Source organism: Heteronotia binoei, chromosome 5 (assembly GCF_032191835.1).
Source record: "Heteronotia binoei isolate CCM8104 ecotype False Entrance Well chromosome 5, APGP_CSIRO_Hbin_v1, whole genome shotgun sequence".
Lineage (NCBI taxonomy): Eukaryota > Metazoa > Chordata > Lepidosauria > Squamata > Gekkonidae > Heteronotia > Heteronotia binoei.
This window is the reverse complement of record NC_083227.1, coordinates 170,769,812-170,782,340: the sequence shown is the minus strand read 5'-3', so window position 1 is coordinate 170,782,340 and position 12,529 is coordinate 170,769,812. Positions and strand designations below refer to the sequence as shown.

Sequence of the window (12,529 nt, the reverse complement as noted above, 5' to 3'; positions counted from 1 at the left end):
TGTCCATAGCTCCAGCAGTGTGGGAATGGGGTTGTGGCAGGTGAAGATGAGAGTTTTAGCAATATGTCAAGTTCTGTGCAGTAATCATTGTACACCTCTTTGATAATTGGTGACTTTCACCACTTAGAGAAGGAATGCATGTAGCCAGCTAGGATAGAACGGTTACTTATGCAAAGTTACAAAGAGTGCAGAAGGAATCAAGCAAAGCAATAAGAATACTGCAGACATGACAACATAGTAGAATTATATGAATACATAAGGAATGCAATCATGGCAAGACACCATTCTTGACACATGTATACTTACATAGCAGTGGGTTGGATCCAGCTATCTGCTCATGCAGACACTGCAGATCTTCCCAGGATTAGAAATGATTGCTGTTACAAGAGATCCAGTGTGGAAAATGAATAGAGAAAAGGCATTCACCAGGGGGCAACTTAGTGTGGAAATGGGAGCTGGTTGTTTTGTAAAATGGTTGTCTGCATTCACGCGTTGCTTCACAGAAGGCTGTGGAACAAGTGCCTCCCACAGACTCTTTCACATTATATGTTACGTTAGAGAGGAGAGGAGTGCCACCCACCTGTTGGGCAATTCCCTCCTATATCATTTTATGTGGCTTACTTCTGTTACAGCACTATCTAGAGGTCCTGTGATCTTCTCCCATCTGTGAGCTATCTCCACAAAGCAAATGACAGATAACTCTCAGTTTGCATTTTGCTTCATTTCCCTTGATTTGACAAACTGTCTACACAAAAGGTGAGACTTCCTAAGAAGCTGCAGCAGGAATTAGAATACCAGATTCGGAACAGGATCCAGACCTTGAGTCATAGCTCATGCTGCTTGTTTAGCTGTAACTCAAGCCATGGATTGCACTTATCAGGTTTGCTGCTTTTTTAAGCTATTAGAGGTGCTGATCCGTGCTTGGCACCTGCCCTGGAATCCATGTACATCTCTCTTGCTTTGATCTGAAAGCTGAGTTTGGTGCTCTCTGATTTGTAGGCCATCTGCTGGATTGTTCCAACAGATTCCTCTTGCAACATCTTGATTGCTGGGTGTCAGAGGCAGATTTCTAGTGCTGGGACAGTTTTTCTACTTTGAGTATCAAAGCAGTGGGTTGTAGTGGCTAGAAATAACATTTTGGAAAATCCAGTCTCAGAGAATGCACGCTGTCTCATCGTAAATGGCTGTGAAATGAACAGTTTTGTCACTGTGTCTTCAGATTAAGAGACTTGGCGTGATCTGCATCAAGACGAGCCAAATCCTGTTTCCTGAACAAATTTTACAGTACTGATAATATTCTTTCTCTCTGTCCTTGTTATTAAGAACAACTCTACAATGAATCAAAACAAAAGCTGCAAATCATACGTTAAAATACTGTTTCTACACGTGACAGAATTCATGGAAGTTAAAAAAATTGTTATGCTTTGCTGTTTGTTTAATGAAGATCTGTGAAACGAATCAAGAATTTTCTTTTAAATTGTTAAATCTTTGACAGTATTTTGCTCTTGAGAATTTTCTGTAGCGAAACGAAACATGTTTTCATTTAACTGCAATTAGCTACTATTGTAAATTACTGACTTCGCTCTTAGTATTTTTCATTCTTGCTTTTTCTGTGCCAACCCTTTTGGCATAAGAAAATCCCCTACTTGTTCCTGATTCCTTTTTTTGGCTTTCCATGTGCAAAAAAAATAAAATAAAATGCTGGAACTGGCTACAATGTGCAGTGGAAAGCATGGTACGTCAGGTTTCGGTTGGTGTTCTAGAAGCTTTGAGATTCTGCCTTTATCTATGTCTATTTATAGATACTGATATTCCAGATATTGGCCCATGCTGCCCTTACTAGAAAATGTTTGTGGTCTAGTTTTAGCCCCAATTTGCCCTGCTGTGTAGACACAAAGATGCTTGGGGTTTTTTTATGTTTTCACTTTATAGTTCACCCATGAAACTTAAAAAGAATATCAAAGTGGCCCTGAATCTCTCGAGTGACCTTGTTTCTTTTTGAAATTTTTCTGATCTCAGAGGTTTTTAAAAGAAGCATTTGGGGGAAAATTCTCTGAAGGACCTACGGGGTCTGACAAAGAGCTTTAATGATGATGATATTGGATTTATATCCCACCCTCTGCTCCAAATTTCAGAGTGGCTCACAGTCTCCTTTATCTTCCTCCCCCACAACAGACACCCTGTGAGGAGAGTGGGGCTGGAGAGGGCTCTCACAGCAGCTGCCCTTTCAAGGACAACCTCTGCCAGAGCTATGGCTGACCCAAGGCCATTCCAGATGGTGCCAGTGGAAGAGTGGGGAATCAAACCAGTTCTCCCAGATAAGAGTCCGCACACTTAACCACTACACTAAACTGACTCTGGGAGATAATACTCTTTTTTACTTCCAGGGTATATTCTTGTTTGGACAGGTATATAAGGAAAATGAACATGCTTTTGTTTCTTGATCTTTTCCTTTATGTTTTCTTTCAGGTGGAACCCAATGCCACCATAGCAGAGATTAAGAGCCTCTTTACTAAATCACGTATGTATGGAGCAAGTCTTCGTGATTCCTGCCTGGACACAAATGTGTTAAAATCTATTACTAGTTTCTTCTCTAATGTCCTACCACTTACTATGGGACTTGTCCTTTTCAGCATGGGACAGTGTTCAGCTGCTTGGTTTTATGATAGTATCCTGCAATTTGTCTTGGTATTGAAACCTTTATTGTGGTATGGCAAGTCTGGGGGCGGGGGGTGTAAATTATAACTGAGATTGCTGGACACAGACGGAGTCTGTGGTTCTCAGGGCTATGACTGCTGAGACTCTCATAGCCAATAAAAGTGCCTGGACTCTCACAAGATATCCAGTGGAGCAGTGGCAGTCGGCACCCTTGTTTTTGGCCTTGACTGCTGTAGTATTTGTGAGGATAGCAGGTTGTCAGGAAAGAGTCCATGTTTATTTTCTTCTTTGCAGGGAACAAGATGAAAGTCTTCCGTGTAAATAGGAGCATCCTTTTCCTTTTAAGATTATCCAGGAATTTGGGTAATGCAGAGGTAGAGAACCAGTGGCCCATGGCAGCCTGGGACATGAAACAGCCATTTTGTTGCTGTTGTTGTTTGTTCTGTCTAGAGTTGCCAGTCATAACTGTCAAATGATTAAATAAACTTGTTGATAGGTTTAATACTGGCAAAATGGACACGAACTGGTTAGAATGAGGACAATGTAAATGTGTTGCTGTTCCTACTGTCATTCTGCCCATGGTTCCGCCAATAAATGTAGGCAACTTAGTGAACACTGGAAACTACATAAAGAAGAGAAAGTGCATACATATACTTATAGCTACTCTCAAGAAGTGGCAAGATACATTTACCAAATTTATTTGGTCCTATAAAAAATTAATATTATTAACCACTTCCGGAACATGTAAAGCCCAAAAATGGAAACCTGTTGATACTCTGAGTATTGACAAGAGTCTACCCCTACGCTGTATCCTCTTGCCATAATTTAGCCAGACAGTGTATCCCAGGAATGCTGAACACTTTTGTAATTGATGAATGGAACTGTCTGCATTCCAGTCCAAAATATATATTTGCTGCTTTGCTTCGCTTTCGCTTTTGGCTAGTGGACGCATCCCCAAATGTTACCTTAGAAGCTTGTTAACATGGCAACCAAGGTTGCGCTGAAGGAGATCGGGAGAGCTAGTAGATAGAGCACCTGGACTGAAGGGGGGAGGAAGAGGGGTGTAGAAAGCCCGCCAAATGTACCCGCTATAATTGCCGCGTTTTGCTTGAATTGGTAATGGCCCACCAAGAGTATATAGGTGGTGCCTTTAGGCTGGGACCCCAGTTTCAACAACTTCTTATATTGCCTTGAGATGCTTGGAATAAACTGAAGTTATCCACTGCGTGTTCCTTGACTGTCTACACAGTCTGACATATTGCTGAAACTCCATTATCCTGGACTGCCTGACCATGGCCGATGAACAGAATCAAACCACAGGAACAACTACGACCACTCTGACCGGGGATCAGGACCCGAAGCCGGAGGAGCGTAAGGTGACTCCGTCCACAGTCACCATCAGGAGAAAAGAATGGGGAACTGCTGATTTCCGGGAGAGTATTATCGGAGATCTACACAGCGATGCTCCCTCTCGGTTCCGGACCTCGGGCCTGCAACAATCCTCCTGACAGTGGGGGTTCCAAGGCGAGGACGATAGCCTGGACCACTCCTGGAGGAGTGGATTTGGGGACAGCTCGTCCAAGTGGGTGCAAGAAGCACTCGCCACACAGAGCCAGCAACTACGAGACGAGATGTTAGCCATGAATGCTTATTTGGTCCAGAAGGTGCAAGGCCTCAGTCGTCAACTAGGACGTCGCTGCACAAGTGGCAGGGGGGTTGCCTTGCCGTCTACCACTGGCAGACTTACTGAGAGAGGCACCATCCGGGCCTCCAGGATGTCCGGTGGACCCACCCGCAAGGGGGGAACCACCAGCGGGGGGAGAGCAACCTGTTCTGCCTCCCCACCCCAAAAGAGGAGCCCACCCCCATCCCAGGGGGCCCCCAAGTAAGCGAAGCCAAGTTCGACAGGGACCTGGTGAAGCTAGAAGAAGAAGAAGATGATATTGGATTTATATCCCGCCCTCCACTCCGAAGAGTCTCAGAGCGGCTCACAATCTCCTTTACCTTCCTCCCCCACAACAGACACCCTGTGAGGTGGGTGGGGCTGGAGAGGGCTCTTCCAGCAGCTGCCCTTTCAAGGTCAACTTCTGCCAGAGCTATGGCTGACCCAAGGCTATTCCAGCAGGTGCAAGTGGAGGAGTGGGGAATCAAACCCGGTTCTCCCAGATAAGAGTCCACACACTTAACCACTACACCAAACTGGCTCTCCGTACTTTATAGCGTACTTTATAGTGCTGGTGAGGCGACACCTGAGTGTGTGGACCTGCAACTTCCCTACGGAGCAGTCGAGGGTGATCTGCATCAGCAGCTGCCTGGAAGGAGCTGCAGCGGACTGGTTTGTCATCCTGTTCAAAAGCCGCTCCCCTACCCTCAGTTTGGCGTGGGAACTGCTGAGGGCCCTGCACCACCACTTTGAGGACCCCCTACAAGAAACGAATGCCATTTCAACACTCCAAGATCTGAGGCAGGGGTTGAAGGTGGTACGAGAACACACAAGTGAGTTCCGTGCCCTCAGTTTCAAGTTCAAGAGAGGATTAAACTCCAACATCTTGGGGAGGGTCTCAAGGTGGGAGAGCCCCGCATGCTCGTAGATTGGATCCAGTTGGCCTGTGAGATCGAAGACCGCCACAAGATCATTGCCCTCCACTGCGAGCAGCACTGTGGGGGGACAGTGCGATGGGAAAGAGAAGCCTTCCAAACCAAACCCCCCTCCCCCCAAGCGAGGAGCAGAGACGGCAGTGTCTCAGGCTGAGAGAGATTGGAGGGCCAAGGCCAAACTGTGCTTCAAATGCGGAGGCAAAAACTATATCGCTAGTGAGTGCCCCAGTAAGCCACTGAGCCCTGCGCTCCTGGGGTGGGTGAGCATTGGGAACCATGGTCGTTTGTGGTTGCCCCGGCCGCCAAATTCCAGGCTGTACTTAGCCTGGAGTGGTTGTCGGATCACGACCCCTTTGTACAATGGAGCGGCAGTGCGATCCATTTCCAAGACAAGGAATGTGACCACCACCGGTGGGACAAAGTGTGGGGGCCCCGTCCTCCCCCACAAGTAGAGAGACTGTGTTTAACAGTGGTAGAGGCCTCCTCTATTCCTTCCAAATACCAGGACCTACAAGGGGTCTTTGACGCCCAAGAAGCAGATGAGCTACCCCCACACTGAGATATTGACTGTGCCATCGAATTAGTAGAGGGGGGGCGCCTCCCCAAAGCCAAATTGTACTCAATGAGTTGAGTGGGAGGAGCTACAAAAATTCCTAGAACTTAACCTGAAGCGAGGGTTTATCTGGCCAGCCAAGTCCCCCCACGCCACCCCTGTTTTGTTCTGAAAGGAAAAGGATGGCAGCTTGAGACTTTGCATGGATTTTAGGGGGTTGAACGTGATTTACATGAGTAATGCCGACCCCCTCCCACTTATAAGAGACTTGTTAAGCGAAGTGTCCCAAGGGAAGATTTTTCACTAAGCTTGACCTCTGAGACGCTTTTTCCGCGTCCGAATAAAGGAGGGGGATGAGTGGAAGATGGCCTTCAACATGCCATTAGGGCAATACGAATACCTTGTGATGCCCTTTGGGCTAAAGGGGGCGCCCGGAGTGTTTATGAATTTAAACAACAAGGTCTTTCAGCGCTTCTTGTATAAGGGTTAACTGGATGGCGTATTAATATATTCACAAGACCTCCCCTCGCACATCAGGTTGGTGCGGCAGGTGCTACAGACTTTATGTGAGCATAAACTATTTGCTGAGCTGTCGAATTGCGAGTTCCACTGCACGGAGCTCGACTTTCTGGGATATAGAATCTCGGCAGAGGGGCTGGGGATGGATCCCGCCAAAATAAAAGCTGTGGTAGATTAGGAGACCCCCCAAACCCGCAAACAGCTCCAGAGCTTCCTCAGGTTCATGAATTTTTATAGGGGATTCATAAGCAACTTTGCGGAAACGACCCTCCCCCTAACAGACTTGCTAAAGACGAAGGGAAAGGGGCCGCAGGCATTGAAGAGCAACGCCAGCCTAAATTGGACACCACAGTGCCAAGCAGCTTTTGAGGAACTGAAAGCCAAATTTGTATCCGAACTGTGCTTGATCCACCCTGATGAAAATAAGAGGTTTGTGGTTCAATGTGACACCAGTGATGTGGTCTGCGCCACCGTGTTGTTCCAAGAGGGGGAGTACGGGAAGCTGCACCCCTGTGCCTATTTGTCCCAAAAATTTACTTCCACAGAGTGGAATTGGTCAGTGTGGGATAAAGAAGCCTCTGCCATTAAACTGGCACTAGAAAAATGGAGGCACTATCTAGAAGGGATGCTGGAGCCATTCGAGCTGTGGACCGTCCAGAAAAATCTGGCGGCCCTAATTGCTACCCGTAAACTCAATAACAAACAAATCAGGTGGGCAGGGTTCTTTCACCAGTTCAAATTCACATCGGGGCACATCCCCGGGAGGCCAAACTTCCTAGCAGATGCACTCTTTCGCCTACCGCAACATGATAGGAAAAGGGAGGAAGTGGTGGACTCCCTCTTCACCCCTGCCCAATTGAGCACACTAGTTACCACTGCATTCTAAGAACATAAGAACATAAGAGAAGCCATGTTGGATCAGGCCAACGGCCCATCAAGTCCAACACTCTGTGTCACACAGTGGCAAAAAATGTTATATACACACATACACTGTGGCTAATAGCCACTGGTGGACCTGTGCTCCATACACTGTGGCTAATAGCCACTGATGGACCTGTGCTCCATATTTTTATCTAAACCCCTCTTGAAGGTGGCTATACTTGTGGCCGCCACCACCTCCTGTGGCAGTGAATTCCACATGTTAATCACCCTTTGGGTGAAGAAGTACTTCCTTTTATCCGTCTTAACCTGTCTGCTCAGCAATTTCTCAGCAGATGTGTCCCTGGATGCCCTCATCTTCTGTTCCAGAGCCATGGCAGCAGCCACAGTGCCCAGAAGGGGTATCTGGCTTTGACTATGGCCAGTAGATATGAAGAGAGGGCAGAACTGCTCAATTCCCACTTTCCCTCAGTCTTCTCTTCTGAGGGAAACAGTGCTCAACATGGCAAAAGCAGAACATATGAGGGTATGAAGTTCCAGCCTAGGATCAGCATAGGGTAGTACCTAAACCCCTAGTTTCTTTAAATCAGGGGTGGGGAACCTTTTTTCTGCCAAGGACTGTTTGGATATTTATAACATCATTCGTGGACTATACAAAATTATCAACTTAAAAAAACAGTGCTCTGCCAAGGGAGAATGATTCAGGCTGGCAAAATTAATGCAAATAATTGTTTTTCTATTTGAAGTCATATGGGGAGAGCCTAATTTGGCGCACCCCCACACCACCCCCGGCCTGCTGCCCTCGGCAAATGCCTAGGACGGGGGCCTTTTTTTGTAGGAAAAAACCCAGCAGGAACTTATTAGCATATTAGACCACATCCCCTAATATTAGCATATTAAGTCACACTCATTAGCATATTAGGCCACACCATCTGGGATAATCAAGTGCAAATTAAACTGGTGGTAGCTGGCTCCCCACCCTTGCCACCCCTCTCTCCATGTGGAAACTGCAGCTGCTCCCAGCAGATCTTTAAAGGCATCCGCATACCCCAGCAGCTGTCCTTCACAATGCTCACCACTCAGGCTCCACAGCCGGGGCGGGGGGGGGGGGAGGAAGGGATGAAGAAAGGGGAAAAAAGAAATGAGGGGAAGAAAGGAAAAGAAAGAAATGGGGAAGGAAAGGGAAAGGAGATGGAGTGAAGAAATGTAATAAAGGAAAATAAAGAAATGTGGGGTAGAAAGGGAAATAAAAGGAAATAAAGAAATGGAGGGGAAGAGAAATAAAGGGAAATTAAATGGGAGAAAGAAAGGGGTATAAAATGGGGGGAAGGAAGGAAAAGAAAGAAAGAAAGAAAAGAAAGAAAGAAAGAAAGAAAGAAAGGGAAATAAATGTCCGGAACAAATGGAAAGAAAGAAAAATAAAGAAATGGCAAGCAGGGCTTATTCTGTAGCAAGAACTCCTTTGCATATTAGGCCACACATCTCTGATGTAGCCAATCCTCCAAGAGCTTACTGGGCTCTTTGTACAGGGCCTACTGTAAGCTGCATGTCCTACAGTGATCCTGGCCGGCCGGCCAGGCCCGAAGGAGGCTTCTGCACAGGTGCGCACACACCTGGGCCCTGCGATCCCTGCTGGCCAGCCAGGCCTTGAGGAGGCTGCTGCACAGCACTGCTGGGCCCCACAATCCTCGCCAAACAGCCAGGCCCCAGGGAGGCTGCCATGTGACTCAGCTCAGCCCAGCAATCCCCGAGGGCCAGACCAAGTGTCTCGAGGGCCGTAAATGGTCCTCGGGCCTGATGTTCCCCATCCCTGCTTTAAATTAAACTAAGTCCTCAGTGCCAGATGAAGTGCATCCAGGGGTTCTAATAGAGCTTGTGGGTGTAATTTCTGAACCTTTGGCTACTTTTGAGAGTTCTGGAAGAACAGGAGAGATGCTGGAAGATTGGAGGACGGCAAATGTTGTCCCTGTCTTCAAGAAGGGGAAAAAGCAGGATACGGGTAACTACCAACTCATCAGCTTGACGTCTATGCCTGGAAAAGTTTTAAAACAAATCATCAAACAGTCAGTCTTGAAACATTTAGAAAGGATGACTGTGATTACTAAGAGCCAGCATGGGTTTCTCAAGAACAAGTCATGTCAGACTAACCTGACCTCTTTTTTTGAGAAAGTTTCTGTTAGGTGGATCTGTAACTGGTTGACAGATCGCACCCAAAGAGTGCTTGTGAAGGGTCCCCATCTTCTTGGAGAGGAGTGACAAGTGAACTGCCTCAAGGATCCGTCCTGGGGCTGTTTTGTTCAACATCTTTATCAATGATTGGAATGAAGGAATAGAGGGAATGCTTATTAAATTTGCTGATGATACTAAATTGGGAGGGGTTGCAAATACAGTAGAAGACAGAAACAGGATCCAGGATGACCTTGACAGGCTGGAAAACTGGGCTAAAACCAATAAAATGAATTTTAACAGGGATAAATGTAAAGTTCTGCATTTAGGTAGGAAAATCCAATGCATTGTTATAGGATGGGGGAGACTTGTCTTAGCAGTAGTATGTGCGAAAAGGATCTAGGAGTCTTAGCAGATCATACGCTGAACGTGCGTCAACAGTGTGATGCGGTGGCTAAAAAGGCAAATGCAATTTTGGGCTGTATCAACAGAAGTATAGTGTCCAGATCATGTGAAATGATGGTATCGCTTTACTCTGCTCTGGTAATACCTCACTTGGAGTATTGTGTTCAGTTTTGGGCACCACATTTTAAGAAGGATATAGACAAGCTGGAACAGGTTCGGAGGAGGAGGATGAAGATGGTGAGGGGTCTGGAGACCAAGTCCTATGAAGAAAGGTTGAAGGAGCTGGGCATGTTTAGCCTGGAGAGGAGGCAGCTGAGAGGTGATATGATCACCATCTTCAAGTACTTGAAAGGCTGTCATCTAGAGGATGGTGTGGAATTGTTTTCTGTGGCCCCACCAATGGGCTGAAATTAAATCAAAAGAGTTTCCAGCTCAACATTAGGAAGTACTTCCTGACCGTTAGAGCATTTCCTCAGTGGAACAGGCTCTCCTTCCTTGGAGGTTTTTAAACAGAGGTTAGATGGCCATCTGACAACAATGAAGATCCTGTGAATTTAGGGGGAGGTATTTGTGAGTTCCCTGCATTGTGCACGGGGCTGGACTAGATGACCCTGGAGGTCCCTTCAAACTCTATGATTCTATATACACTCTAGGAGCATTGTTCTTTTGTACCCCTTTCAGGATGAGAAGCTCTTTTAGAGACACCCTTGAAAAGATGCTGGTAGAGACCAGGGATAAAAAGAAGGCAGTACCTAAGAACATCCACCGGATGGACAAAGTTTTGGGTCCCAACCTTTTCATCCCTCATATTCTAGCTCAAGGTCCAGACAAGACTCGAGAAAGCCCTCATGGGGGCAATCCAGACAATCCTTTTGCAAGCCCTTTTCCAACGCCAAGTTCCAAAGGCAGCAATCTGACAGGGCAGACAAGGACAGAGACTCAAAACCCAGCAAGGCATGACTGGGATGTCATCCCAGTGGGAGCCTGCCTTCTGCAATTTCAATCAGCGTGGGCAGACTCCTAGGCAGACTCCTGAATTTTAGAGGTTGTTTCAAGAGACTATGCCTTAGAATTCAAAAAGCCTCTCCCACATCGTTTCCTGGTTTGTCCCCTTTGAGCCAATCCTAGAAGCATTACTTTCAAGGCCATCAGTCATCTTCTGGACATAGTGGTGATAAAGTTGGTTCCCCAAGGGCAGAGTCGAAGGGCTTTATTCCATCTTTTTCACGGATTCCCAAGAAGAACGGGGATTGGTGTGTCATTCTAGATCTAAAGTTCCTGAACAGATCCATCAATAGCCGCCATTTCTGTATGGAATCGATCAAGACTATTACAGAAGCCCTACAACCTGGAGAGTTCCTGTCTTCCCTGGTCCTCACAGAGGCCTGCCTACATGTACCAGTTCTTCCCATGCACCGCAAGTTTCTTCAATTCTGCGTCAACGGGAAGCACTACTAGTTCAGGGCCCTGCCCTTCAGGTTAACTACGGCCCCAAGGGTATTCATGATGGTGCTCGTGAACATAGTATCTCATCTTCGCCAACAGGGGACGCATGTGCACCCTTACCTGGACGACCTCCTCATCCGTTCTCCATCAAGGGAGAAGACCATGAATTGCCTTCAGAGTCATGGTTTTCTGGTCAACCTGAGCAAGAGTCATCTCCAGCCAGCGCAGAGACTAGAACATCTGGGCATGGTAATAGACACCAGAGTGAACAAACTCTTCCTACCCGAGGACAAGATTCAGAAAACCAAGCATCTCGTGCCAACGGTCCTACAGTCCAGTTCTTCATCCCTGATGACCCTATCGAAGTTGATGGGAGTCCTCATCTCAAACCTTGATGGAGTCCAATGGGGGTGCTTTCATACCAGGCCTCTTCAATCCCTGTTGCACCCTTTTCAACAACAGATTATGGAAAAGTACAATTTGACTGTCTGTTCCCCTAGAAGTCTGAGAGAGTCTGTTATGGTGGACCCACAACGCCAGTCTCCATCAAGGGAAGACTTTTTGCATGGAGAATGAGGTTCAACTATTCTCAGATGCGAGCCTTCTCAGTTGGGGAGCTACTCTTCTTGAGAAACCTACTCAAGGCCTGTGGACTCCAAGCAAAAGCAAGCTCCTGATTAATGTCTTGGAGCTGAGGGCGATCAGGCTAGCTCTTCTCCACTTCAAGGACCGACTACTCAATCTGCATGTACTCATTCACACTGACAACATTGCAGCCAAAGCGTATCTGAACCATCAAGAGGGTTCCAAGTCACGTGCGCTGCGCAGGGAACCAACCCAGCTGTTTCTATGGGCAGAACAACATCTGAGCTCTATCTGAGCTGAGCACATCAAGGAATCCGACAACACCAAAGTGGATTGGCTCAGTCGAGATCACATCCAACCGGGGGAGTGGTCCCTGAACAGAAAACTGTTCCTCCAGGCAACGAATCACTTTGCATCACTGCAGAATTACCAGCTACTGATCCAACATGGCTTCTCTTATGTTCTTATGGTCTGAATTCATTGCGCTTTCATCCGGTCCTTACAGCTCTGACAAGGCATCCCTTAGAACCCCTGGGTGCAGTTCCCCTGAAGTGGCTCTGCATGAAGGTGTTCTTGGTGACGGTGACCTCAGCCAGAAGAATTTCGAAGTTAGGGGTGTTATCTGTCAAGAAAGAGCTCTGAGTCTTCCATAAGAATAAAGTGGTGCTGCACACCGATCCCACCTTTCATCCTAAGATCTCCTCCAGGTTCCATAGATCA

The 12,529-nt window shown here is 46.9% G+C and overlaps 1 protein-coding gene across 1 annotated transcript in view; it reads left to right on the top strand.

The window, feature by feature from the left end:
• Window positions 1-12,529, top strand: part of TECR (trans-2,3-enoyl-CoA reductase) — a 56,331-nt gene that overhangs the window by 14,221 nt on the left and 29,581 nt on the right. The window contains exon 2 of the mRNA XM_060240723.1: window positions 2,470-2,521. Coding sequence (XP_060096706.1) covers window positions 2,470-2,521 — 52 coding nt within the window. The remainder of the gene's footprint in view (window positions 1-2,469; window positions 2,522-12,529) is intronic.